This window comes from Prionailurus bengalensis, chromosome A2, assembly GCF_016509475.1.
Source record: "Prionailurus bengalensis isolate Pbe53 chromosome A2, Fcat_Pben_1.1_paternal_pri, whole genome shotgun sequence".
NCBI classification, from domain to species: Eukaryota; Metazoa; Chordata; class Mammalia; order Carnivora; family Felidae; genus Prionailurus; species Prionailurus bengalensis.
The window spans coordinates 20,803,944-20,831,620 of record NC_057348.1 but is presented as its reverse complement, the minus strand read 5'-3'; the positions used below and the strand labels follow the sequence as shown (position 1 = coordinate 20,831,620).

Below are 27,677 nucleotides of genomic sequence, written 5' to 3'. Positions count from 1 at the left end.
TTCTGGTGTTCTGTGCCTACATCTTCCTCTCCACCCAGTCCTCCAGGCTCTGTGCACAGTAGATGCTCCTGGTGATCGTGGCCACAGCTACGGCCCAGCAGACATAAACGGTTTTAAGCTCAGGGCCTCCCAGGGTCCATCCACAGATCTCCTGGAGAGGTCATCCTTTCTCTTTGCTGCATCACTAGAATCTCCCCCAGCCTGCATGGCTGACCCCATTTACATGGAATGGGGGCAGAAGGGGAGTAAGGGGTAGCCCCTAGGAAGTTGGGTGGTTTACCCAGGGACACAGCTTAGAAAGGGCAGTGTCTATGTCCACAAGCCCTTCTTGATAAGGGGGCACTTGATGGGACCTCAGCCCTCCTGGCTATGCTGTTCCTTAGATCCCCAGCTCCTTTTCTGGTGTCCCTTGTGCCTCCCTAAACAGGGGTGGGCTTCCTTCTCCCTCATTTCGTCCATGATGCACTGGGCCCTTGGAGGGGAGTTTACTAAAGGACTAAATGGGAAGCAGACAAGGGCAAGTCAAGAGACTCCCCTGGACCTCCCCCACCCCACCCCCTGGCTTACAACCCTCCTGTGGCCCTCATGGCCTATCTGTCCTTCAGCCCGACAGTAAGATGCTCCCCCCACCCCAGGCCTCTCTTTAGCTTGGGCTGGGACAGTGGGCATCCAGTCAGGACGGGGTGAAGGAGAAAGGGGAGCTGGAGGGGCTGCGGTTGCCATAGCAATGACATTGCTGACTCCCTGGAAGCTGCTGGGGAGGGAAAGGAAAGGGTCCCTCCCAGCCCTCTGCTTCATTCTTCCTTTTCAGACCCTCTTTGTTAAAAAGGAGTCCCCTTGGCTGTTTTGTGTTTTCCACCTCAGAGGCGGGGCGGGAGTGGGGGGAGCCACTCGGGGATGCAGTCTTGCCCTGTCCAACCCCCTCACACGCACCTACTCCCCCTCCATGCCCAGCAAGTCAGTTCTTTGAGGCACTGAGCTTCTCCTCCATTCACATCCTGCCTGCCTCTGCCCGCCTGAGGCTGGCTGACCCCTGCCTCCTCCCAGGGTCACTGCCACTATCACCAACATGCCCTCCTTTCTAGGCCTGTTCTGGGTGAGTGAGTCTGAGCAGAGGCAGGGGCTAGCACTGAGGATGCTCCCACTCAGAGCATCTGTTGACCTTAGAGGCCAAGGGCTTCTCCCAGATCACCTGAGAGGTGGGAGTCAGCATCACAGGGCTCCCTCTATGGCCTCACCAGGCATGCACCATCTCATGCTCTTCCGGGTCCCGCTGGACGTCTGGACTATGGCAGCCCTCCATTTGGCTGTGGGACCTCTAGCAAGTCATGCCCAAAGACTCCCCTCTCTCTATCTGTGAAATATGGTAATGAAAGCCCCATCACTCCCCAAGGCTGCCAGGCGGTCTCATGAATGCACATCCAGGCCCTGGGAGGCTTTCCTCCTGCTCAGCACTGGGTGATGCTCTCCCCCACTGTTACAGATGAGGAAACTGAGGCTCAGAAATGTAAAGTCACTCTGCTGGTGAGTGGCAGTCTGATTTGAACCCAAGCCCACCTGATGCCCAAACTGTGGCTTCCTATAATTCTCAGGTAGACCAACAGGGGCGTTCCCCACAGGCTTCATTTTCTCTACCCTGAACTCTCTTCGGGGAAGACACCCACCCACCCCCCATCACCACCAGGCTCTTGATGGGGCCAGGGGGACCCAACCTACCCCAGAGCACCTGCCAAGAATGGCAGATAGAGGCTTGATCCACAGGTGGAGGTGGGTGGAAAAGTAGTGGGGGGGGGGTGGGCGTGTGAAAGAGAGAAAGAGAGAGAGGGACAGAGAGAGGGAGAGAGGGACTGGAGGCTCAAAGGGTTCCCATGAGAGGGAGCCCCAGCCTACCAGCTGCAGCACCATTCCATTCGTGGGCCCGTGCTGCCCCCATGCGGATAGCAGGCTCACATTCCTGGCTGGGGACACTGCAGCACTCCGGGGCCAGAGGCCCCCCCAGAGGGAAAATCGGTGGCCTGGGGCTGTTGAAGACATACCCAGTGACTTGAGGGATGGGCTGCACCTCCAAGCCTCCGCTTGATCTGTCCTCTCTTTTCCTGCCAGACCCCGAGCCCCACGCTGGCGTCACACGCTGCCCACCACCTTTCCTTCTTCAGGAACTTTGAATCCCAGACTCCCAGAGATAAGTGAACTTAAAGGTTATATTCTCCAACCCTCTATCCCATACTTCATCCTCATCTTCAGTAATTAAATCACTGCTTGCATATCTCTTGTACAAGAGAGCTCACTGCTTCTGGGAACTCACTGCTCCATAGTTCGGAGGAAATTCTGATTGATCTGAAATAATCCTCATCCATGGAGCTGGTATTGGCCTTCCTCGGTCACAGCTTTGCCTTCTGTGGCCACATAGAGCTAGGTGGCCTCTCACTTGGGAATTTCTAAGCAGATCCAAAGCCACTGCTCAGGGGGGCTCCTCTTCTGTGCCCCCCCCCCCAGTCTTCTACAGAGAGAACATCCTGGTTTCTGATACCCCACCCACAGTCCCTCTTATCTGGTACACTGGGGGTCCCTGTCCCTCTGGAACTGAGGGGACTCTAGCCTGAGGGGAATCTGGACCCCTGAGGACTGTCCCTTCCCTCCAGCCTGACCCTCCCTTGGATCCTGTCCTCATTTTTAGCATTCACTTGCCTCTGACATTCTTTCCCTGAGCCTTCTCCCCCTCTCCAGAGGCCTTGTGGGGAAAAAAGCATAAATGAGACTGACAATGATTGAGCACCTAATGTGTACTCAGCACAGTGTTCAGTGCTTTACTCAAATTATCCACTGTCACCCTGTGGAGCAATTACTGTGTTTGTCCCCAGGTTACACTCAGAATGAAGCTTAGAGAGCAGAGATCTGACCTGGTCAAAGAGCTGACTCTTATCCCTGTGAAATCCCTTCAGGCTGATTGGCTTCTTGCCTCTTGATTCTGCCATCTGCCTGGGTTTGTGAAGTGTGTACATTTAATTCCTCAAATACTTATCAGGCCCCCACATGCACCTGGACCTGTGCCAGGCACAGCAAAAATAATCCCAGATGTCTCCAATCCTGTTACTTTGGTGAATGGGCCCTACTGGATCCTACTTGGACTGTGGCTCCGGACAAGGCCTGGGCAAGACAATGCCACTGGAGGCCACGTGGTTCAGGTGGGTCACATCCAGCCTCGTCCAGTGCAAGGTTTATCTAGGCCTCCCCTCTCCAGCTTGTGCCCAAGGCATCGGCAAGGGGCCTGGTTGATAGACACTCCGCTGAGTCTAGCTAGTGGCTCTGCCCTAGGCTAGGCCACTGAGGATGGAAGGTGGACCCAGGCCTCCACATGGACCTGAAATGGGGCAAGAGCTGCTCATTCATAGAGGGTGGAAGTGTGTCAACCTTGGAGGAAAGGTTACATTTTTCACCTTTTTTGTGTCAGAGACTCCTTTGGCATCTGGTGATGTTTACTGACCTCTTTCAGAATAATGCATTGTTGTGGTGGGGTTTTTTTTGTTGTTGTTGCTTATTTACTTATTTATTTTAAGTACTCTCTACGCCCAATGTGGGGCTTGAACTCACAAGCCCTATATCAAGCGTCATACACTCTTCTGAGCCAGCCCCAGAATAATGTTTTTAAAGGTTTTTTTTTTAATTAAAAAAATGCTTATTTATTTTTGAGAGAGTGTGAGCAGGGGAGGGGCAGAGAGAGGGGGACAGAGGATCCAAAGCAGCCTCTGTGCTGACAGTAGTGAGACCAACATGAGGCTTGAACTCATGTGAACCATAAGATCATGACCTGAACCAAAGTCGGATGCTCAACCAACTGAGCCACCCAGGAGTCCCATATTCCTTTTTTTTTTTTTAGTTTATTTATTTATTTTGAAAGAGAGAGAGAGAGAGAGAGAGAGAGAGAGAGAACAAGCAGGACAGGAGCAGAGAGAGGGGGAGAGAGAGAATCCCAAGTAGGCTCCTCAATGTCAATGCAGAGCCTGATGCGGGACTCAAACCCACAAACTGCAAGATCATGACCTAAGCCAAAGTCAGATACTTAACCAACTGAGCCACCCAGGTGCCCCCCCAACACACACACACCAATAATGTTTTCAAATGAGCAAAATAAAATAGGACCACAAAGGGTTTTCATGAACAGGGAAGGATGTCCATGAATTATGACTGAATGAATACAATTGTCACAAAAGAGCTTTCACGGAAAAAGAATGAGAGAAAGAAAGGAAGGGAGGGAGGGAGGGAGGGAGGAAGGAGGGAGGGAGGGAGAGGGAGAGGGAGAAAGAGAGCCGGAGGTGAGGGAGGGGTGAAGAGGGGAGGGGAGGAAGGGAAGAAGGGAGGGAAGGATGAAGGGAGGGAGAGAAGAAGGGAGGAGGGAGGGAGGAAGGAAGAAGGAGGGAACTATCCCTATACATAAGGGTGGCCCTACCATCTTGCCTATTGAAAGGCATGGCAGGCAAGTGGCTCTAGGTCATGTTCCCTTTTGGCTCCTGAACAAGTCCCAGATCAATCAAAGCTCCCCACTCTTGTCACTGCTCCCCCTTTGACAGGCAGCTAGGATTTCACCCTGGGCCAATCCCTATAGCAGCTCCAATGTTCATGCATGGCCATCACCTGTCTTTGAATCTGCCTCCCCTGTCAGACTACGGCTCTCTGCTCACTGCTTGCTCTGCCACTGTTATAACAAGCTGGCAAAACTAAGTCCCGAGCAGATGTCCACATCTTCCTTTCCCCCTTCACCCCCCAACTCTCTGCAATATGCTCCTGTCACTCCGTGAAACCACCTTGCCAAAGAACGTCCATTCAGCAGGTGTTTATTAAGTTCCTGTTCTACATCAAGTCCTATGTCAAGCAATGGGGAAGTAACAGTGACCAAACCAGTCCTGAACTCATGGCACTTGTGCCAGTGGACACGTACACAAGTAAATATAGAACATAATTAGAGTCTGGAAAGTTCTATGAAGGAAGCAAAGAGAATGAGAGGACACAGAATAACTGAGGAGATGGAGTAGAGTGTATCTATTTTAGATAGGGTGGGCAGTCTTTGGGAGACCTCTCCAAGAAAGCACACCATCCAAAGAGCATAGTCCAGGGAGAAGGTAGTCCAGTCAGAGAGGATAGTAAGTGCAAAGGCCTTGAAGTCAGAACAAGCATTTGTACTTGGCAGGAAAGGAAAAAAGCCCATGGGTTTGGAGAGAAGTGAATGATATGGAGAAGACTGCCAGGGTTAGGGGAAGTAAAGAGTTTCTTTCCAAATGCAAGAGGAGGCCTTGGAAGACTTTCAATGACAAGGTCTGATTTGTGTCTTTAACCGTGCCCACTGCTGCGTGGAGATGAACTGTGGAGGGGGAGAGGGGAAGAGGGAAAAGTTGTCAGGAGGAAACGCCCGACTCATTTTGGATGTCCCACAGGCGTGTCACATTTAATGCATCCAAACAGAAACATCTGGATCACTGGCCTCCTCAAGGCAAAGCAATAAAAGCCCTGTCCCTCCCAACCTTCCCCACTTCTGTGAACAGTACCAGCATTCATCCAGACGTTCAAGCCAAAAATTTAGGGGCCACCTGGCCTCCCTCTCCTCCCTCATCTTCGGCATCCCAAGTCCAGTCTACTGATCCACTCTTCCCCATACCGGCTGCCCTGGCTGGGTTCCAGGTTCCCCCACTCTCCAGTGGCACCACGGAGAAGACGGCACCAGCCGCCCCACACCTCCCCCGCTTCACTTCTGCCTCCTACAGTCCATTCTCCGCACAGCAGCCAAGGTACTGTTAAAGAACACAAGTCTGTCACTCCTTTCCTAGCATGTATTCCTCAGGGTCTCCCTTCGTCTTCGGGACCTTTAATGAGAACTGGGCCCCAAGAGCCTAGTCCAGGAAGAATAAACGTGGGTAAAACCTGCAGGAAGCTGCGCGAGGCTCGTAGCGCCGCCTTCCCATCTGGCTTGTACCCTCCCAGGCTTCGGAACCTTTCTTCCCGGCGCTGGGGGAAGCTTTTCCGGAAGAACCTTCCGTCCCGGACGACCCTATTTCCCGTGCTGCACAGCGGCCTTCCTCTTTCTCTTCCGGTCCAAGGCGCTTCGGGAGCCGCGGGCTTTGGTGAGTTTTGGCCGCGCGGTATCCGGAGCCATCCGCGGCTCCCAGCCAGCTGCCGGGCGCAAATCCCGCGAAGGACAGGGAGACCGGCTGCGTGACTGTGGGGAGCGGAGGGCGCGGAGCGCGCGTGGTGCTTGCGGGTTCTCAAGGAGTGGATGGGAGGGGGAGGACTCGGATTTGGGGTAGAGCGCAGCCTTGGGAGGGAGGGTTGGTTTCAGGGCACTGTTACCCGAGTTCGGGAGGCGGGGACCGGCGTCGGGTCGTGCTGAGTAAGTTGAGGCCGGTGGAGGCCGCAGATGCAAGGCAGGCATCTGTGTGCAGCTTCATTCCGGCTTCTGGCCCACGTCCTTCCACATCAGGGCGGCAGTGATAGGCCCAGCCCTGTGAGCCCCCGGGCCTGACCGCCACTCAACTCTTCCAGGTGCAGATATGGCCAAGTCCAAGAACCACACCACGCACAACCAGTGTAAGTTCCCCTGGCCCAACCTCTTATCTCACACTTCAGACCCTGACAAGAACTAGGGATGCGGGGCAGGGCAAGGGGGCACATTTCTACTGTGGGCCTGGGGCTGATTTTGTTTTCAGTCACTGTTACCTTTGGGTTATAGTTGTAGAAGCCAGGCATCCGCTTGAGATACCCACCGTGCTTTGCATTCAATGATAAGGGTTATTCCAGATCTCAAGAAGGCCTACTCTGGGAAGTAATGGTTTTTCCCAGGCTGGCCAGCTGTGATGTTGGTCTTACTAGAGCAAATCTCATTTGGTCTAATTCCTTTGCTTCCTCACAGCACGGAAATGGCACAGAAATGGCATCAAGAAGCCCCGGTCACAAAGATACGAATCTCTTAAGGGGGTGAGTGTGTGTGCCGCATCACATACAAGTGTGTCTGTTTGGCCCCAGTTGCACCATCAGAGAGCCTTTCATGTATCTTTTTCTGGCTTCGGCATCTGCCTGAGCACCGTCATGAACTGTCTCTTGTCTTACCTGGACTACCAAAGTCCACGGTTTCTCTATCCAGCCACCTTTTGCTTGGACTTGAAGTTCTGCCAAACCCATAAGAAACCTTTACTTGGCTTTTCCCAGCCCAGGTCATAACTCCCTGGTCAACTGTAACCTGCCTCCTGAGGGTAGTTTGACCATCCCCATTGTTTATCCAGAGCACTTGAAGGGAGGGAATGGCTTTATCTTTGTGTACTGCGCACTTTGTGAGAGTCTTCCATTCTTCTAGTCACATGACCTTGGTCTGACCCGGTGCTGAGCTTGGGGGTCAGCTTTCCTTCCTGTGCCAAGGAGTTCCAAGAATTGGCTGAGAAGGCTGAGGCTACAGGGTCTAAGCAAGAGAACAGGGTCCTGTCTTTTCCTGTGCCCTTGGTCTCTGATCTGTGGAATGAATCTTTGAATTTCACAGCTTCAGTTTCCCCATCTTGATTTATTTTTCAGCCTTCTTTGCCATGAATCTGTTGTACCAGGTTTGGTGTTTAACTGACACTTTCCTTAAAAGAGGTGGGGATGGCCCTGAGGGGTTTCAGGAAAACTGAGCTGACGCCCTGCAACCCTGGCAGAAGGGGCAGCCTTCATTTGTTCTTTCCTTCTGCACTTGATTTGAGCTCTATTGGGCTCTGGGCATGTAGCCCGGAAAATGTGGTGTGTGTGTGGAGCATTAGGGTGGAGTGTTGGCTTCTGGGGTTGTAGTATGTGTTTCTCTTCAGGTGATTTGTGAGGGGTGTATATTTCAGCATTTAAGTTTGACTGTCTACTTCCCCAGTAGGCCTTGGCTGGAGCCCAGCAATCTCCTGGGTACAGCTGTGGAGAGGGCCACAACAGGTGACTTGGGGCCCACGTGTTGCACTTACAGTGTCTGCTTTTTTTTTTGCCTTCCAGGTAGACCCCAAGTTCCTGAGGAACATGCGCTTTGCCAAGAAGCACAACAAGAAGGGGCTGAAGAAGATGCAGGCCAACAACGCCAAGGCCATGAGTGCACGTGCCGAGGCTATCAAGGCCCTTGTCAAGCCCAAGGAGGTCAAGCCCAAGATCCCAAAGGGTGGCAGCCGCAAGCTCAATCGACTTGCCTACATCGCTCACCCCAAGCTCGGGAAACGTGCTCGTGCCCGCATTGCCAAGGGTCTCAGGCTCTGCCGGCCAAAGGCCAAGGCCAAGGCTCAAACCAAGGCCCAGGCTGCAGCTGCAACTCCTGCTCCAGCTCCTGCTGCAGCTCAGGCTCAGGCTCCCAAAGGTGCCCAGGCCCCCACAAAGGCACCAGTGTAGAGGCTTCCATCTGCCAGTGTGAGGGTAGAAGGACTGGTGTGACCCCTGGGCTTCTATCTGCATGGGGCTGGTGTCCTCCTGTGCTATTTGTACAAATAAACCTGCGGCAGGATCTGTCAGTTGGCCTGTGTCTGTGATCCTGGAACTAGGGTTGGAGTGGGGTTGGTACCTCCATTTTTTGCTTTATCTCGGTGGTAGGGTATGGGTGGGAGTCAGGGGAAATGGGGTTCTGGAGTGTAGGAAGGGGACCTGGTAAAAGAAATGGTGGTGGGCCTTAGGGAGGCTGGAGCACATAGCCTGCTGGACTAGGCAGGCTGGTGAGGAAAGTAATCACAAACATCCTGATCTTTGAATTTACCCAGGAGATAAAGGACCCTGCTGAATTCTGCACTCTGGCCTGAGCCATTCCACACTTAAGCTGTTCCTAGTGTACATGGCCAGCATCCACTATTCCGGTTGTTCTGGTCCCCCCAAGCGCTGGGGGCCCTGGCAGGCAGGGCAGTGGTGGCACTGTCTTCCTAGTGCAACTGCGCCAGACCCTGCTGTGCACCCTGGATCAGCTGCTTTATTTGCAAAGTCTTTCTCCTTAGAGGAGTCAATGAAGCAAGTGGTACAGTGGTCATTGGTATCTGGGGGCTTCCTATAGAAGGTGCCAAGCATATCACTGTTCCTGGTCACCCAGTCCTCAAAACTCACTTTCGAGTATGGTGATCATGTAATTTGTGAACCAGCCTTGGGTACTTGTCTCAAGGATTTCACTTCCTTACTCTGGGGTACTAGCTACAACCCATGATAAATGGTCTCCCTTCTGAGGTAGGTATTACTATTCTTTTTGTTTTACAGGGAAGGAAATTTGTTCCAAGATGATGGAGCTAGGCTGGGATGGAAGTCGCATTGGGACCCAGGCAGCCCATGCTGGACCCCAGAAAGTTTGCTTGGCCAGCCAAGGCTGGGCTGCTAGCTCATGACTGTCATCCTGGCATGCTCTGGATGGCCAACTGCCCCATTACCAGGGGGTGTCAGATAGGTGGGGTCTTGAAAGGGACCAAAAGCAGGTTTTATGTCCTGAAGGTAGCTTGGCCCAGCCTGAGGTTACCAGGTCATGTGGCTTCCACTAAGGCCTGTGCTCTAATCCCCAAGAGAGGGGGCATAAAGACTCCTTTGCCCAGTCATCCTGCTGCAGTGTGAGGGGGGAGGCCAGACCCCAGGTCAGGGGCTTCAACTAGGCTTCAACTAGACATCACAACCTGCTTGCTGCACTCAGCTTTTGCATGGAGACTCCCTTGTGTAGAAGCACAGGTCCCCAGTTCTTGAGTCTCAATTCTTTGTGGACTCCCATTACCTGCAAGCTATGCAGTCCTGGACAGGGTATTCTAGCAGAGCTTCTAAAGGGGTTCCAGTGAAACCTGCATCCAGGGGCTGCTGTGAGGGTTCAAAGGTAACAAAGTCCTGGCTCCTTGTCAGAACTCCAGGTGCAGGGGTTACTACCATGGGGACTAAGCCTGCAGACCACAGAACCAGGCTGTGGACTTTCCTCTGGTCACTATCAGCACTTAAAAGCCCAGCCATATCTGTCCCACCCAGTTCCTGTGGAGGCCAGAACAGGACTAGATCGGATAAGCTAGAGGAACAGGCTCAACACTCAGGGCCACAGTGACTCTTGGTACTGCCTAGAGCCCTAGCAGTGCTGACAGACTGAAGCCCCCATTCGTGAGCCACTCTGCACACTGATCCTTCCCCTACACAGGGTGCTGGGGACCCTAAAGTCAACCAGGTCTACCAAGGCTCCTGCCCCTCTGTGACTCAAGCTCCCAACACCAGAGCAGGCGCCACACCTGTCATCCCTAGGGTCTGGCAAATGCGAGCAGTCATGACTTGCTCATTATCTGCCTGCCCCGACATCTGGCAGGGCCCACCTGGCCTCCAGTTTCTAGTTCTATCTCAGGATCCCAAGTGTGTTTCCAGAAAGCCAGGAATGTTTCCCTGAGATCTTTGTCTTAGTTTCCCCCTCAACGCGGATGGTATCCCCAACCTTAAAAGTCAGATATAGGGGCGCCTGGGTGGCGCAGTCGGTTAAGCGTCCGACTTCAGCCAGGTCACGATCTCGCAGTCCAGGAGTTCGAGCCCCGCGTCAGGCTCTGGGCTGATGGCTCAGAGCCTGGAGCCTGTTTCCGATTCTGTGTCCCCCTCTCTCTCTGCCCCTCCCCCGTTCAGGCTCTGTCTCTCTCTGTCCCAAAAATAAATAAACATTGAAAAAAAAAAAAAATTAAAAAAAAAAAAAAGATATAGGTATAGTGACCATTGAGAACAAGAATTATGGTCCTTTGATGCCAGACAGGGCTGGGTGGTACTGAATGAGCATGCCGTGTCGAGGGGCACAAGAGCAGCATAGGGTGCTAGAGACATATCCAGAGCCAGGCTCAGTTTCCTCATCTGTGAACTGGGGGTGATAACAGCATTTCCACAAAGAAAATGACAGAATCCCTGCTTCATGAACATCCTTGCTCTTAGTACTTCAGAACTGGCCCCTGTCCGCACACAGACTTTATTGTGGGGCAGGGGGGCAGAGGGGTACTTAACACTGGTCAGGATGGACACTCCCGGGGTAGAGGTTGGGACTCAGCTCTCACTGGGCAGGGCAGGCACGCTGGCCAGAGCAGGCAGCAACCGTGTGTATATGTCAACCCCACGGAGGAACACAGCCTCATGCAGACGCTCATCGTGGTCATGCAGCAGCACGGGTGTGCAGTTCATGGGTGAGAAGCCCAGAGCTGGGACCCCCACCTGCAGGGAGCAAGGAGAAGCTGTTAGGAGGAATGCCAGGATCCAGGCCCACCCACTGCTCATCCATTGCATGAGGCTCACCGCACGGAGATAACGGCTATCGGTGGCAGCTGGGAAGATCTCCGGCTCCAGAATGAGGTTCCTGCCGAGGGAAGAGCCTGGTGAATGGGGAGGCAGTGAGGGGAGAGGGCAAGGGAAGGATTGAAGGGACAAGGAAGGTGGAAGGGAGGTAGGGGAAGGACAGAGGAAAGGGAAAGGCTGGCCAGTATGCTCACATGTCCTTGAAGACCCCACTGAATGCTGCCCACCAGGGATCTGAGTCATTAGTAGATGTCACTCGGGACTCTGTCCACTTCTGGGGGGAGGGGAAGGAAGGCAAGATCAGGACAGGGCCCGGACATCTTGCCCTATTCTTCATAGGGTGGGCTGTGCCTGCCACAGGCACACATCCAACCCCCACTCCCCACCCTGGCCTCAATCCACCTATTCAGATGCCCAGCTGGCCAGTCCAGCCACAGGTCTGGGACCTTGCCCCGCTCTCCATCTTCTTACTTCCTGTCCATCCTTCATATCCTAGGCCAAGTGGCCCTTCCTCAGGTTGGCTCTCCCAGACCTCTCAGACTGGCCGAATACTCGTTATGGGTTCTCAGAGTGTGGGGTCCCACCCTTTCCTGAACCACATGTGTTCATACATGTGAAAAGTAATATTATACAAATGTCTAATTCAGGTCTATTCCTTTTTTCGTGCTGTAAGGACTAGAAGGCCATGAACTGTGCCTAATTTTACTCCTATGCTATGCTCAGCACCCAACAGTGGCCTCCATGACTAATGCTTGTTGGTGAATAAAACGTGTCTCTCATAGCTAAAGCAACGTCTAGATATATGCACGCACACCAAGCGCACACTCCCACTGTGACCCACACTCAGCCAGCCCGGTCTGCCCTGTGCCCACAGCTCCCCGACCATGGGTCCCCAGCCGATACCTGAATAAACTCGAAGGTGACTCCCTCACCGGCTGCCTGGCACCAGCCCTGCAGCTGCTCCTCGAAAGCCTATGAGAAGGGAGATGAGCTGACCTCTCGGGCTCTCCCTGAGCCTCCAAGATAGGTTTGAGGACCTGGCTCCCTCCTCCAAACCCAGGTAGAGGTGGCACCTTCAGGTCTACATCCGGTGCCACACGGAAGTCAAAACTGGCGCTCATAGTAGCAGGTACCACATTGCAGGCCACGCCGCCCTCTAGCTTAGTCAGGTTCACAGAAGTCACAGCCCCCTCCTTCAGGTGGGGGTTTGACTGCAGCCTGCGGTGGGAGACAGGGCAGGGGCAGCAGGGGGAACCTCCTTTCTCTCCTGCACAGATGCTCAGACCCCCACCCTCTTTCCCAGGCTGCCTTACCTCTGCCTCTCCTTCTCCCGGAAAGCCAGGATTGAGCTCACGACCTTGTGCTAGGAGAGTGTGAGATCGGATGTGAGAGTGGCCCTGGGATAGAGCCTTGGGAATTCCCAAACTCCCTCCCTGTGTGCCACGCACCAGCTTCTCTGCTGCTGTGTCCTCAATGAAGCGTGAACCGTGACCCGGCTTCCCGATGCTTGTGACCCGCACCCCTGGGAAAAATGAGTGAGAAGTGGGTGTCTTAAGCATGGGTAGGGCTGAAAAAGTATCAGCCCTGGGGTGGACCCAGGTCTTCCCCTCATTCCAAGCTCCTCTGGCAGGGCTGTCCCCCACAGAATGCACAGTGTAGAGCTGGCTTCTGCTCATGGCAGGGGGTTACCCTAAGAAGCTCAGGAAGGAGAAGCCCAGGTAGGAAGGGTCTGGGAGGCAGAGGCTCTGGGTTCAAGGCCTACTCAGGTCCAAACCTGCTGCATGACCCTGGGCAGGCCCCTGCCCCTCTGGCCCAGCACCCCATCTGCACAGTGACACCCTCCTGCCAAGCCCATACTCACACCAGGGGCTCCGCTCACTATAAAAGACAGTGAAGGCATCGGCAGGGTTGGCCAGGCCTGGGGAGGAAAAGGGGATTCAGAGGGTGGAGTGGCCCAGCCCCCACTAGCAGATTCCCTATCCCCTACTGGCCACTCAGGGGCCTGCCACCCTGCTCACCCTCATCGAGGGCAAAGCCAGCCCTAAGAGCCTGGAACTCGGGCCGCTGCACAAACAGCTCCATGCCTTGGTGACCCCCAACCTCCTCATCTGCAAAAGCAACAAGGACATGAGATGAGGGAGCCACCCTCACCAACACATCCTCCTCCCTTGAAAGTGTCCCTCCCCAAGCCACTCCTACCTGGCACAAAGGTCATGTGGATGGTTCTGGGGAAATGGTGGCCCTCAGCCTTCAGCCTCCTCACAGCCTCCAGGTACCTGAGGGGCAATGACAGGAGGTAAGCCAGGTGTTGAGGGAGCCACCAGATGCTTGGGTGGGCAGGCTGGAGCCCTGGGCCCTGGGCCCTACTCTGCCACAATCTGGTAGGGGGACTCTGGGGAATCCCTGTCCCTCAGTCTCCCTATCCATGTAATGGTGGTAATTCCTGTCCAAGGTAAGGGGTCAAGATGTTCCTTGGCCTTGAGTTTCTCCAATCACACCCCAGGTCCTGTGTCAATTCAATGGGCCAGTGACATTGGAGGGGACAGGGAATGGAGGACACTCACTGGATGCTGACACACTTCATGTCCTGGGTGCCCCTGGCATAGATGTAGCCCTCGGCATCCTTGAAGGCCTCAAAGGGGTCATGACTCCAGTGTTCCTGGGGTGGAGATGAGAAGAAGGACCCAAGCCCCAAATTTAATCTATTCTGTTCAACTGTGGCCCTGTCCTGGAAGCCCATAGTAGAGTTGGGGTGTCAAGTGGGGTGGTGAAGGGGACAGAAGAGGGCTGAAGAGGGCAGCTGATTGCCATCCCTCAACTCTGTTCCCACCATCACCCCCACCCCCACTGTGGGCACAGAATGGACCACTGGACAAAAGCTGCTTGAACAGAGTAACGCCCTATGAGATCAGGAGTCAGTTTTAGGACCAGCCCAGTAGGATCCCTGGGGTCCAAGAGAAGGTCTACATCATCTTCGCGTGCCTCAAAGCCTACACCACTCCCCCTGTCCCCACACACACCTTGAAGACAGGCACCACATCCGTGTGGGAGTTGAGTAAAAGGGAGGAGAGTCTGGGGTTGGTGCCTGGCCACGTCAGCACGGTCACCACACGGCCTGGTGCCACCTGGAGAGGACCAGGAGGTGAGGAGATGCCCCAGGGCCAGATCCCCTCCCCATGCAGGGCCCCAAGCTCACCTCTACTTTCTGACAGCTCAGGCCCAGCTGGTGGGCTCTCTTCTCAAGGAAGGCCACGGCAGCCCCTGGGGACACAGAGAGTCTTGGGGTTGCTTCTGCCTACCTACACTTCCCACCGATCCAGGCAAAGCTGGGGTGCATTCAGAGAGGGGAGCCCATTCGAAATGGGCTGCTGCCTCCTCAGTGCAATTCCACATCCCTCAGGGACACCTGCATTTCTGTCTCCAAGGAAGAAGATATTTTTGGCCAGTCAGGGACCCTTTGTGGAAGGTCAAGTGGGAAGTCCACAGTTAGAAACAGGAGTGATTGCTATCTTCCTTAGAAATAGGAAAACTGTGGTACAGAGACATGAGATTCACCTAATGTCTCCCAGCTGGTAAATACAGGGCAGGGGTTTGGACCCATGTCCACAATTTCCAGCCACCAAGCTTGATTCCCTAAGGGCTGTGGCCTTTGTCCTGCCCCAGTAGGCTTCTGGAGCGTCTTTCCTTGTGGCTGTCTGGTCTCCCCTCCCCGACCTCAAACACTGGGCAGTGAGGTCAAGTTGTTCCTTAACTAGCCACCAGGAGTAACTTCTGGTGCAGCACAGTCTGAAGGGGGCAGCTGAGCAGTCTGTTGGTCTGGGGAATGGCTAGAGGCGTTGAGGCGCCATTTGGGGCAGCAGAGTGGGGCTCAGCTGGGTGACAGGGGTTGGAGTCCGGTATAGAGCACAGTCCCCGCCCTGGAGCCCCACCGCAGGCCCTGGAACCACCGCGTTCTCACCGTAGTCGGGTTCCGGCTGGACGGTGCGGATGCGCAGGTACTGACGGAAGAGTGTCACGGACGGGTGCTCGCCCTCGAGACCCTCGCTGGCCATGGCGCTGCGCGGGGTGAGCTGGGGGCAAAGCGAGTGGCTACCTACCCCTCCCGTGTGGGGCCCAGTGGACTCCATCTGCACACAGGCCCTCCCCAGGGCGGTTCCTCCAACGTCCCACAGGGAGAACACACCCCGTTTTGGAGCCCCCATTCTGTTTCAGGAGCCGTGCTGGCCGCTTTCGACACATGCCCATTTGAATCCGCCAAAAAGCCCCATGAAGTTGTGCCTCTGAATGCCCACTTTACAGAGGAGAAAGCTGAGGCTGAGAGGTTCGGGGACAGCTAGAGAATAGCTGAGCCAGGTTTGATCCCAGGCATTGACTCCCCCAGCCCTTCCCAAATCATTCTCCCAATTGCCCGGATTTTATCCCATGGAACCCCAGATCGCTCTACTCTCCGGGGCCCCCCACCTCGCTCTCTGCCGGTCTTGGGCCCGCGGTTGCCTCTCAGCGCCCGCTCCGGACTGTGCCCAGGGCTCAGGGTCCTGCGAGGTCGCGGGCTCAGAACCGCCCGGGTCTGCCTACCACGTGCCCGGACCGGGTCGCGGGGCGGGGCCGAAGACTGCGAGTAAGGGCCGCCCCAGTCTCTAGGGCCGCGTCGGCGCGGGAGTCTCCGCCCGCCCCTGGTTCCAGCCTCCGCTCCGATTACCGGATCCCTCTCGGGGGCAGCCTCCGCCGCCACCTGCTACGCCCCGCGGCTGACTGCTGGCCCCCGCTGGCCCCGCCCCCGCCCCACAGGCCCCACCCCGCCAGGCCCCGCCCCCGGGCCTAGAAGCGAGCTCCGGATGGTCCCGCCTCCAGAGGGCTCTATCTCCCACAACTTCCACATGGGGACAGAAGAGAGGCGGGTAGACACTGACACACGAAGTGTCTGCCCCTCCGGCGCCCCTTACTCTTGGGGTACAGAGCTGCAAAGTCCTGCCAGAGCTGGCCCCTGCCTGCTCCCCGACCCCCTCCCATGCGTCTCCGACTTCTCCCCCATTCCGTGTCTCAGCTCCTCAGGGAGGGCTTCCCTGACTGCCTCAGCCCCCTATGTGGAGAGGTTATTGGTCAATATCTGTTTTTTCATACTGTATAAGCTCCAGGAGGCCGGTCCGTGTACCCGCAGATCCGTGTACCTGGTAGGGCACTGAGCCTATGCCTGGACAAAGTGCCAGGAAAGGATAAATGGACAGAGGGGCACATATGTGACTGCCTGTGAGATCGTGCGAATGTGCAGCTGTGTGGGCAAATCTAACAGTGTGCATCAGTGTGTGTAACCGTGTGTGTGACAATACGAGTGTGAGGTGGTGGTTGGGTGTGGTAGCATCTGTGTGACAGAGAATGTCATGGTGGGAGGATGAAACTGAGGCTGCGTGACAGCGGGAGAGGTGGGGAAACTGCACAAAAGCATACATGTGACATACTGTTGGCTGACCCTGTGCCAGGCTTCCTGGCTCTTCTGCAGCCACCGGAGAGGGAGGATAAAGAGGCACAGGTGTCGTACTGGCCACCCCCAGACTGCACACAGTTTTAGCTGCCCACTTGTGCCCCCAGTTGCCCTTTGTACCCTTAGGCAGTTCTGAGTCAGCTTGGGGAGGGGCAGGTTGAAGACTTCAGCCTCCTGGCTCAGAGGAGGCAGGCCAGGAGGGTAGGGCAGGGGTCCATCCCAACGCTCCCAGGGTTTAAGTCAGGTCTGCTTACATACCCAGGAGCAAGCAGTCTTGGTAGTTCACCACCAATGCTATGTTAATTGTTAAACCACATTCCCCACCTCCAGCCCTACACATCCTGCTCCCTTAGGCCATAGGTCCTGCATTCCTGACTCACTCAGTTCAACTGCCAGATCCTGGATTTCCCACCAATCCCAGTGGGCACGCAGCAGCAGTAATACCCCCTCGCCCTGACCCCCTCCAGCTCCGTGTGGCCAAGTACCTCACTTACCCAGACTGATTCAATCCTAAAACCAAATTTTGAGTTAGATATTAACATCATGCCCATTTTACAGATGAGGAAATTGAGTCACAGAGTGGTAAGGGCAGCCAGCTAGGAAGTAGCCCATGTTCTTAGTCTGGCCCAGGCTGCTGAAACCTCCCTCCAGCTCCCAGCTCCAAAGCAGTTCCAGACTTGCCTCCCACTCCCACCCCACCTGCTGTAATACCAGGAAACAGGACCTGTCACTCCCCAGGCATGACAAAAATGCTCTTTTTTATTGTGCCTGTGAGATGAAATGAGAGGTCCTGACTGGGTCTGGCCCTCTGACCTCCACCCTCCAATCCCAGGGGCTGCCTCCCTGGTGAGGTGCTGGTCCAGACTCTCCAAGCTCAGGCCAGGCCTCGGGCCTGGCCAGTGGGTGACCTCAAGGCAGGTGGTCAAGGAAGGCAAGGAGGACAAGGTGGAAGTCTTGAGGCTTGTGGAGGTAGCAGGCGTGGCCTGCATCACGCAGCTTCACCACGGAGTGGTTGGGCAGGTGACGGAGCTGCCGCAGTGACTCCCGAGCCAGGATGCGGTCCAGCTCCCCATACAGGATGAGAGTCGGGGTCTGCAGGGCAAGGCAAGGGCTTGTGATCCTGGAGCCTGATGGGAACTGACCCTCTAGCCACCTCCTTAGGAAATCTTTCCCAAACACCCCATCTCTTTCTATCCAGATGAGGCCGTGTGTCCTCCAAGTGAGACCTGAGTCCTTTCCTGCCATGACTCAAGCCAGGGATAGCAAGCCAGGACCTTTGGAAACCCTCCTCCTAGTACCTTCACGGCCCAGAATTGTTCCTGGGTGTAGTTCTGGGTGGAGGCGGGTGCGATGGGCACGAATCCACGCAGCTGGTGGTGGCCTTGGATCAAAAAGGGCAGGGCATAACGGCCACTCAGAGAGGGGCTCACCAACACGGCATTCCGCACCTCCAGGTCTCGAAGCACTCGCTCCAGCAGCTCTGCCCGCCCTGCCTCTGTGCTTGCCTCCTTGGAAGGTGCTGAGTTCCCAAAACCTGGGAACAGCAGGAGGCACCAGCTGAGGGAGGCTGGAAAGGAACTCAGGACTTCCTGCCCACCACAGTGGGGGAAAGAGCAGTGGCACGTGGCAATGCTAGCCCAAACTTCCCAGAAGCTACTTTTTATAATGTGATAGGTCTGCTAGAAAAGCATTTTTAATTCATTACATTGGCAAAACCAAGAAGATTGATAATATGCAGTGTTGGGAAATATGAGGAGAAATGGGCACATTCATAAATGACGGATGGGAGGATAAATCCACATAGCATTTTTGGAGGGTAAGGTAGTATTTGTCAAAATTTTTTTAAATGTGTATCTTTTGACCCATCAATGTCCTTGGTAGCTACCCTACAGAAATTATTGCCTTTGTGCTCAGAGACATGTCCAAAGTGCTTCAGCTTCATTTCTCAAGCATTTCAATTTACACTGAAAACTCTAAATCAACCTACATATCCACCAGTAGAGGAATGGGCAGATAAAATGTGTCCATGCCTCCAATGGCACATAGTACACATACAGATGACTGGCATGCCCTATGAGACATGGTACAGGAGGAGAAAACCAAACTGCGGATAGATTTGCTAAGCAGACGGGACACCAGTCACGTTCCTAACCTCACCACACAATCCTGCAGCACCACATTTTTCTATATATGGAAACGCCCAAAGGGAGTCAGGAACCCCCAAACTGCTGGGAGAGAAATGTGGCATGGGTCTCTGAGGGCATCACTCTTGTTGGATTTTTTAAAGACAAGAATAATAGCATAAACCATTTGCATAACTAAAAAAACCAAAAAGCTACCTAGTTTGTCATAAAAGTACAGTGAGTTCTCTCCATGCGATGGCTTGTAAAGTGAGTCATGTTTCTATTTGCTCTGTGACATGCAACAATCCACATTCTAGTTTTCAAGGCAGAGAATAAAAACACAGGCCCTTTAGTATGGCCATCTTGTCTTGCGACCTGCCACCGTTTGTCCAGACACTGGGATCCAAATGCCAACCCCCCCCCCCCCCCCCCCCGCCAAGCCATACTGTAAGGCTTTTCTACCCCTCCGACTCCCCACTCTGGGAAACTGCCCCCTTGTACCTGCTGGATGTTGTCGCTTCCCTAGACCCCGGAGTGGTGGCTCTCACCTGGGAGGTCAAGGGCCACGGCCCGGTAGCCCCTCTGCGCCAGCAGCTGCAGTGTGCCCAGCTGCTCCCACGTGTGGGAGTTAAAGGCCTTTCCATGGAGCAGCACCACCTCCACCCTGTGGGCACACAGGGGAGTGTGTGTCCTGGGGGTCTGAGAGTGGCCCGCCATTCTTTCTTTTAGGCTTCTCCCACTGCCCTCCCAGGCCCTGAGCACCCTGAGTTGAGCTGGGGTCCCACACAGGGACTCCCCTTGGACCTAGTCCTTCCACTGTACCCTGGGGTCAGCACCCACCTGCGTGCCCGGTGGAGTGGGAGCACCTCGCGGTAAAAGATGGGGGAGTTGCCAGGGGTGAGACCAGCCAGGATTGTGACATTGGGGCCTCCCCAGAGCCAGGAGGTCTGCTCAGGGGGGCCTGGCAGCCCCACGTACAGTAGCAGCATGAGCAGCAGGCCCAGGCCCAGCAGGGCTACCTGGGACCGGCTCATGGAGGTCTGTACCACAGTCTGGAGGAGAGGAGAGGAAGAAGAGGCTGGCGCTGCACCTCCGCCACGCCCCCGGGACCCCACCCCCAAACCCCACCCGGAAGCCCCCAGCAGAGGAAGAGCTCAGCCCTTGCCCTTTCTCCTGCTCTGGGCAGGGATCTGACGTTCATACTCAACTCCTCCACATGCTGGCGCAAGGGCTCAGATACCCTGCAGTGTGAGAAGGGGCATCTGAGATGTCTCGATACACAGCATGCTCAGTGACCATCACCACTGTGCCAGCTGAAACCACTTCCATTCATCGGGTGCTGATGACAGCCAGATCCTGTGTTTGGCCCTTCGCATGCAAGGGCTCATGAATCCACACAAGAACGAACACTGGGGAGCAGATATGATTATGGTTCTCTTGCAGATGAGGAAACAGGCCCAGAGAGGTAAATTCTCTTGCCCAAAATGCAGAGTAGCAAGTAGGGGAGCTGGGATTTGAATCCGGGGCTGGGCTGCTAACCACCAAGCCACACTCCGTTTGCCAAGGAAGAAACCATGGGGCTGAGAGGTGAGGGATGAACTGGAGCCTTGCTGGTGGACAGAGGAGTGAGAGTCATCAAAAGTGAAGGACTATGTGTAAAGCTACATCCCACTGACAGCATGTTTGAAATGGTCCTTTTTTTTTCCTTTTTAGCCACATTGCATAGAATAGTGCTTAAATCAGAATGTGTTTTTTTACAGTTGATGGGAATATTTAACACTCTACCTCAGCTGATATTAAGTGGGAGGAGGGCTCCTGGAGAATATCTGGGATGGGGGAAATGCTGAGGCATGAGGGGTATGGGGCAAGGGAGGAGCATGGTACACCTAGAAATGGAAAAGGCGGCATGGAGGTTGGAGAGATGAATGCTTCCCCGACCCCAGCTTCATGACCTCAGTCTGAGTCCTCTGACTATCCAGAGCACAGACTCCAGGACCCAGGACCCAGACAGAACAGTTAGCCCTGGCTTCAAGACTCTGTTTGCCACTTCCTGGCTGTGTGTCTTCAGTTTGTCAGTAAAATGGGGGAAAGGATAACCTTGCATCAGCCCTTTCAAATTTCCTGTGATATGTCAATAAGACAGTGGACCTGATCCAGGGATGTCCTGTCATCATTTCTTGGGCCTAGGATGAGTACACCTGCCTTATTCCGATTGCAGCGAACACATCTTTATTGAGTGCCAACTGGGTGCTGGCCCTCGATAGGAGCTGGAAACCCATCTTGAGCCCCACCCTCCTCTCCTGGGAGCTTTGGGGATATTTCCCAAGCCCCCACCTCCAGGCTCCCAGTCCCGTGGTGGGTGGGCAGTGGCAGCCCCTCTGGTGCTGATGGAGAGCCAAGAGCTGAGGAGAGGAAAAGGGCGCTCCTCTCTTCCTTCTGACCACGAAGAGCAACCTCCCACTAGGCATTAGCCTATGTTCCCACCAGTGGGAGAATCTGTGCTGTACCTTTCCCTGCAGGCGCCCAGCATCTTACCCTTTGGGGGTAGGGAGAGTCAGGACTTTGGCCGTTGCCTTGGCAACCCAGGCAGCTAGTGCACTAAACCATGATAGTGGACAGCTAGCAAGCAACTGGCTGCAGGCAACTACAGATACTGTGTGGGGACGGGGAAGCTTTACTCAAGTTAGGTCCTTGACATACGTGTCAACAATGACACACAGGTGTACACATGTGCGCACAAACATCGAGTCCTGCTCCCACATGCTTTTCTTTTGCACAAACTATTCCCCGCACGTACAGGCAGACATGCCTGGCCTGTGAACAATTGATCCCTTGAAATACATACCCTCAAAATCAGGCATACAGTCAGCCATCAGGAAGGCAGGTGGACATACTGACACACGCTTTCAAAACCATGCAGACCCTCACATTTCCAGCACACAGTCATTCACACAATCCTAAAACTACACACGCATACAAGAAACACACGTGCACATGACAGACAGACATACCCTCAGAAATACACTCACAGGGGGATACACACCCTCAAAATCACATGTACGCAGAAATGCACACAGTTGACATACACAAACACAAGCGGACAGACCGATCCCCAACCCTCCGCTATGTATGCATGTAGAAACAGACACACACATCGACACACACGTACATTCAGTCCCCTAAGAACACACGCACACAAGCGCGTGCGTGCACACACAACACACCAACACACACACTCACTGCCCCAGCGCCTGCCACTCCCGCAAGACTCTGCCCGAGGACTCTGGGGGCAGGGGGCGGAGCCAGGATGGCCCGCCCCGGGCACCCTGCTGGCTTCACTCCCCGGGGACACTCACCCGACCGACCGGGATGACCGGGCCGGACACCCCAGAGCGGGCCCCGCCCACGCGGAACCAGCAGCCAAACAGCGCCGCAACCATTGCGCTGCCTCGGCGGCTCCGCAGGCTGCTGCGGCCACTGGTGTGGCGGAGAGCGTGGCCAAGGAGGCGCGCTTGCGCAGTCCGCAGTCGCAGCACCTCCCCCCAACCCCCGCCTCCTCCCCCACCCCCGCCTCCCAACCCAGATCGGGGGGAGTCCAGGCGGCGCCTGAAAGCACACAGGCCTCGTCCCCCGTCCAGATTTTCCGGATTGCTTCCATCCCGAGGGCCAGGGGAGAGCCACCGGCTTCTTCCACCAGACCATCTCTATCGTGGGTCAGTCCCTGGTCTGCACAATGGGGTTAAGGATAAGGGTTGTCTTAAGGACCACAAAGGACCGGTCAGGCCTTAGCTCAGTGTCTGGCGAGGAGTCCCTTGCCTTGTAAATGTCAGATATTATTGTTACTTGGTAGCTCCAGGTCTCAGCCCAACTGCTTCCCCAACCCCTACGGATACACATGCGCACGCACTTGGTCACAGCCCAGGGCAGCCTCTCGCTCCTTCATAGCACCCATCCTGGTGGGCAATGTGTGACCAACGTGTGGTCTGCCCCGGGCTCAGGACAGGTCCCAGGCTTGGCGGCCAGGCCTGGCACGGGGAAGCTGCGCTGAGCATGCAGGACTCACTCTGTTATCGACACCCTGCTAAAAAGGCAACATCACACCCATTCTACAGGCCAGGAGGCTCAGCGACGATAGGTAAACGACCAACGCCACCTGGCTGGACTTTGTCAGTACCTCGCATTCAAAGCTGTCGGGTTTCACTGCATGTCAGGCGCACAACTCTGGGCCCGGGCAGTCAAGGCCCCAGGGATGAGTGGGCTGGGGACAAGTTGGGGAGGAGCAGCAGGGATGAGACTCCATGAACCTCAAGCCGCACCATGTGCATGTGGGGCAGGTTTCTGGGAGCCGCACCTAGCCGGTACTTGGAACACAAGGGGCCGAGGGGCTCTGGGAAACTGAGGCCGCTGCGACAAGAAAGATAGGTCTAACGGCACCGACAGGCCTGCGACGTCTTGTGGCCACAAGAGGGCGCCCCGTAGCACGGCCTGGTCCCCGCCCTCGGCCAGGCCAATTCCCGGTTTCCCTGCCCCGGGCCTCAGTCGCAGCCAGAACTCGCCTGCTTCTTGTCTGCGCGAGCCTACGCAGCTCCTCAGGTACCGGCCCTGCACCCCCGACCCTCTCTTCCGCTATCCAGTGAGGGCCCACCCCTACTACCCCAAGTTCTTCCCCTTCCCCTTCTCGGCTCCCCAGGTTCCCTCCTCGGGTCTGCCCCCACCCTTCCGCGTGCGCCTTACCGGGCCCTGCGAGCCAGAACCGAGGTCCGCGGAGGGGACAGAGAGAGCCGCTGCAGCGCCGTTGACCGTGCCCCCTGACCACGGCGTCAGAGCGTTGGCCCCCAGCGGGAAGCGCGCTGGGCACTCCGCATCCCTTGCAGGCCGGAACTCCAATGCCTTTCCCGGCTCTGCTCCAGCTTCCGCCTCCGGAAAATGGGTTTTTAACTCCATCCCCGACCCCCTCTGGCCTGTGGTGCCAACCTACAGCCTGTAACAGTGCCTTGAAGAGGAAGAGGTCGATAAGCAAAACAGCACCTTACTGTTGATTGAGCACTTACTATGCTCCCTATGTGTTAGGAACGATGTCCAGCGTTTTACATGCCTGAGCTCATTTAATCTCATCAACTACCTATGAGCCGAACACTATTGTATTATCCCTATTTGTAGAAAAGTATAATAACAGTGAGGACAATAATCGTAATGGGAGCCCCATGTATTGCATTCTAAAGGCAGGCACCCTCATCTGTCAATTCTTTTTTTTTTTTTTTTCTTAACTCATTAATTCTTGAGGTAGGCTTTATTGTTCCTTATTTCAGAAGAGGAAATTGAGGCCCAGGACCACACAATTGAGTGGGAGAGGCATAAAAACACTATGTCTTCCTCCCCCCAAAGCATGTTCCTAGAGTTCTGGTAGCTTCCTGGAGGCCTTTTTGCTGCTTCTTGAGGGACCCCTTGTCTCTCTGTGGTAGCCTGGGCAGGGTGTTTTGTGGCTCATCATCCTGGCCTTGAACCATAGGTGCTTCACCAGTGCAGCAGCCAGTATGGCGGGTGTGGAGCAGCACGAGGGCACCATCCAGGTGCAGGGCCAGAGCCTCTTCTTCCGAGAGGCTCGGCCAGGCGGTGGACAGGCTGCCTGCTTCTCAGTTCTGCTGTTGCATGGTATCCGCTTCTCCTCTGAGACCTGGCAGAACCTGGGCACGCTGCACAGTCTGGCTCAGGCTGGCTACCGGGCTGTGGCCATCGACCTGCCAGGTATTTCTGGGGCGGGCTCCTGGACAGGGGTTGTGGGGGCCTCACTGGGGGCTGGGGGACTTGGGAGGACCTGGCCAGGCTGGGCCCCAAGCTCCACAGGGCACGGTGCACACTGTGGGGCCTTCCACTGTCTCTAGTCTCCATCCGGATGTGATCTGGACACTGTCCAGATCCTTCTAACTGTGTTGTCCTGGGGCAGTGTCTCAGTATCTCTGAGCCTCTGTTTCCTCATCTGTAACGGGAGATACATTCATTTTGAGGGTTGGCTCTAGTGAGAATGGACTGAGATTATGTGAATAGTGGCCAGTACCTGACACCCAGTAATCGGTGCTCAGCCAATTGGAAGTAAAATCTTTTGATGGAGCCATAACCATAGGGTCTGTTGGAAGTCCTGCCTAGTAAGACTGAATCTTCTGACACATTTGGGGGTGGGGCAGACCCTGGAGGGTGGCTAAGCCATGTACAAAGCCCTAAACTGGGTTCTGGAGTAGGCAGGGACAGCCCCAGACTGGCAGTCATAACCTAGACATGGTGCCATGTGAAGGGGCAGCATAGCTGACCTGTTCCCCTCACAGGCATGGCTGCCATGTTTTCAGTGCCCAGGTGTGGGCCTCTAGGCCCAGATGGAATTGGTTCAGACAGTGGGTTGGGCTGATCTTCCAGGTGAAGGTCTTAAGCTAATCTTTGTGGGAAAGGTACGACTAATTGGAGGGGAGGTCCATGTGCAGAGCCAGCTCCTCAGTCACTGTCTGTTCTGCCAGCCCTGGGATGGGTGTCTCTTAACCAGTTAACTCACTTAATTTTCACAACAATCTGAAACGACAGATACTTTTGTTATCTCCTTTAACACACGGGGAAACTGAGCAGCCAAGAGAGGGTTGAGGAGGCTTTCCCAAGGTCACATAGATAGTAAGTGGAAGACTGAGACTTGGACCCAGCTGGGTTGGACTTCAGAGCCTGATCCTTTCCAGGACCACTCTACTGCCAGGAGAGATGGGCACAGACATCGAGGGAAATGCCTCATGCTTGCCACAGATAATGGTAGATCTAGGCTGCTGTAGGAATAAGCTTGGGTACGCTGTGTGCTGCAGGAACCTGGCACAGAAAGATCCACCTAGGAGGACTTCCTGGAGGAAGGGACTATCTCTTCCACTTCCCGATTCATGCCTTTGTCTTTCTCACACCTGAATCCCTGCAGGTCTGGGGCGCTCCAAGGAAGCAGCAGCCCCTGCCCCTATTGGAGAGCTGGTCCCCAGCAGCTTCCTGGCAGCTGTGGTAGATGCCTTGGACCTGGGTCCCCCAGTTGTGATCAGCCCGTCGTTGAGTGGCATGTACTCCCTGCCCTTCCTGACGGCCCCTGGCTCCCAGCTCCGGGGCTATGTGCCAGTGGCCCCTATCTGCACTGACAAAATCAATGCTGCCGACTATGCCAGTGTGAAGGTATCCCTGTGTGGGAGGCTGAGATGCCCCTGCCACGAGCAAGGAACGGTCCATCCTGGGGCCTTTCCTCACCTGGGGGCAGGGTAACCAAGGGGTGTCTTCTGGGAGGAGCTAAATGACCAAACTCCACCCTTTTGGTTTACTTAGCAGATTACTGTGCCTTGGCCTGTGTTAACCTGTATGCTGGGGCAGACAACATCCATGCCTCTATCAGCCTGGAGCTGGGGCTTCTACCACCCACTGGGCCAGCTTGTCTCTCCCCCTTATTTGGGGTGACCCCAGGGAGAGACTGAAGTGATTGTGGGGCTAGAGCTGACTTCTAGGAGGCTGGGGCCGGTGTGTCAGGTCCCTGTTTACTCTGTCTCCCTTTCCTTTCTCTAGACCTCAACACTTATTGTATATGGAGACCAGGACCCCATGGGTCTGACCAGCTTTGAGCACCTGAAGCATCTGCCCAACCACCGTGTGTTGGTCATGGAGGGGGCAGGGCACCCCTGTTACCTTGACAAACCTGGGGAGTGGCACACAGGGCTGCTGGATTTCCTGCAGGGGCTAGCATGAAACCCAGCCCTGCTGATGGGGGTGGCTGCTGGTCTGCCTTGGGCTCTGTCTCCTTCCTCCTGCCATGGGTTCCTGTGCATCATGTACATGCAACAGGTGTGTCTCTATCTGGTTTCTTGTCTTTGGGGTCTATCTTTTCCTCTTCCTCTTTCTCTTGCAGTGACAGACTTTGGAGGTGAAATAAAGAAGAAAAGCCCCAGGTATCAAGAGACATAATCTGGTGGAGGGCAATCCATTAGATGGGCTTCTCCTATAGGCTTTCCTGTTTGCACCCCTTTTTCTGCCCTGTTCAGCCTCCCCATCCTGCCTCCAGCTTCTCTCTTTGGCTGTCCTATGGGGCATTCACATCCCCTACCCCTGCCTTAGACCACACATACATCCAGATACATCCATGACCACATGCATGCTTACACATTTAGAGCCATCTATATTCCCAAATATGACCCTTCACCTGGGAGCAACTGCATAGGTACAGGCAACTCTGGGCTGACATGCACATTGTCACCTGCAGCTTTGCTCTGCATGCACTCACACACATGCATTCTTGTGCCTCCACACATGCCCCCTCCCAACCATGCAGCACCCACTGTCCAGGAAGGTGGGGACCCAATAGGCCAGCCCTAGCAGGAGGCCCTCTGCCAAGCTTAGGGGTAGCCAGCCCTGAACTTCATTCACCCACAGGTTGCAGCAGTCCCCCCGACCAGAACTGCCCCCCAAAAGGTGACATCTTTTCGACCCTCAGATCTCCCTGCCCTCCCCTTCTCTCTTTCTGGGTGCTCCACACCTCCCCAGGTTATTAGGCCTGAATCTGCTCAGCCAAGCTTGTTTCCTGCTCTGAGGTTTGGGGGTTGGGGAGACGGAGAGTGGAGAGTGGAGGTCGGTGAAATAAAGTGATGCAATTAGACCCCGCAGGCTTTCGCTGTCTCCAGAGCGCCGCCCCTCCCCCCGTCCCTGGGGACAGCCACTGTGGGCCCCTCCCCCACCCTGGCGGGACCAGATGGTCCCCCTGCCCTTTGTCCACCCGGCCAGATGGAGGGGAAGGGAGATTGGATTCCCCTCCCCACCCACACACACCCAGGTGCCAAGAG

At 55.2% G+C, this 27,677-nt stretch overlaps 3 protein-coding genes across 8 annotated transcripts; 2 read left to right on the top strand and 1 right to left on the bottom strand.

Moving 5' to 3' along the window:
- Positions 1–6,018: 6,018 nt before the first annotated feature.
- On the top strand, positions 6,019–8,495 carry RPL29 (ribosomal protein L29). The gene is made up of 4 exons (XM_043587504.1): positions 6,019–6,113; positions 6,532–6,576; positions 6,899–6,963; positions 7,993–8,495. Exons 2-4 carry the CDS (start codon positions 6,540–6,542, stop codon positions 8,374–8,376), a joined length of 486 nt encoding a protein of 161 aa, XP_043443439.1. The 5' UTR covers positions 6,019–6,113; positions 6,532–6,539; the 3' UTR covers positions 8,377–8,495.
- Positions 8,496–10,902: 2,407 nt separating this feature from the next.
- On the bottom strand, positions 10,903–23,892 carry LOC122487287 (protein ABHD14A). 6 transcript variants are annotated; one of them, XM_043587478.1, is made up of 18 exons: positions 23,578–23,892; positions 19,684–19,895; positions 19,392–19,507; positions 18,019–18,254; positions 15,200–15,311; positions 14,438–14,502; positions 14,262–14,366; positions 13,806–13,900; positions 13,441–13,517; positions 13,260–13,349; positions 13,103–13,159; positions 12,690–12,763; positions 12,555–12,604; positions 12,315–12,459; positions 12,145–12,213; positions 11,436–11,515; positions 11,242–11,302; positions 10,903–11,160 (listed from the first exon to the last, which is right to left on the bottom strand). In XM_043587478.1, the coding sequence occupies exons 1-18, from the start codon at positions 23,785–23,787 to the stop codon at positions 10,996–10,998; spliced, it is 2,019 nt and encodes a 672-aa protein (XP_043443413.1). In that variant the 5' UTR covers positions 23,788–23,892; the 3' UTR covers positions 10,903–10,995. The 6 variants fall into 6 exon arrangements, with proteins under 6 accessions (XP_043443413.1, XP_043443414.1, XP_043443418.1 ...); XM_043587479.1 differs by lacking the exon at positions 23,578–23,892 and adding an exon at positions 22,200–22,354; XM_043587483.1 differs by lacking the exons at positions 19,684–19,895; positions 23,578–23,892 and adding an exon at positions 22,200–22,352.
- On the top strand, positions 23,259–27,493 carry ABHD14B (abhydrolase domain containing 14B). Its single transcript, XM_043587505.1, has 4 exons — positions 23,259–23,436; positions 24,353–24,588; positions 25,787–26,028; positions 26,410–27,493. The coding sequence occupies exons 2-4, from the start codon at positions 24,378–24,380 to the stop codon at positions 26,587–26,589; spliced, it is 633 nt and encodes a 210-aa protein (XP_043443440.1). The 5' UTR covers positions 23,259–23,436; positions 24,353–24,377; the 3' UTR covers positions 26,590–27,493.
- The last annotated feature ends 184 nt before the right edge of the window (positions 27,494–27,677 follow it).

Bases quoted from the DNA above. Each gene is read 5' to 3' on its own strand.
- RPL29 (XM_043587504.1), top strand. From the start codon at position 6,540: ATGGCCAAGTCCAAGAACCACACCACGCACAACCAGT. The intron at 6,577-6,898 runs GTAAGTTCCCCT...GCTTCCTCACAG, and splicing joins CCACACCACGCACAACCAGT to CACGGAAATGGCACAGAAAT. The intron at 6,964-7,992 runs GTGAGTGTGTGT...TTTGCCTTCCAG, and splicing joins GATACGAATCTCTTAAGGGG to GTAGACCCCAAGTTCCTGAG.
- LOC122487287 (XM_043587478.1), bottom strand. From the start codon at position 23,787: ATGGAGTTAAAAACCCATTTTCCGGAGGCGGAAGCTGGAGCAGAGCCG. The intron at 13,160-13,259 runs GTGAGCAGGGTG...TTTCCTCCCCAG, and splicing joins TGGCTTTGCCCTCGATGAGG to GCCTGGCCAACCCTGCCGAT. The intron at 12,214-12,314 runs GTGCCACCTCTA...CCCTTCTCATAG, and splicing joins CACCGGATGTAGACCTGAAG to GCTTTCGAGGAGCAGCTGCA.
- ABHD14B (XM_043587505.1), top strand. From the start codon at position 24,378: ATGGCGGGTGTGGAGCAGCACGAGGGCACCATCCAGGTGCAGGGCCAG. The intron at 24,589-25,786 runs GTATTTCTGGGG...GAATCCCTGCAG, and splicing joins TGTGGCCATCGACCTGCCAG to GTCTGGGGCGCTCCAAGGAA. The intron at 26,029-26,409 runs GTATCCCTGTGT...TCCTTTCTCTAG, and splicing joins CCGACTATGCCAGTGTGAAG to ACCTCAACACTTATTGTATA.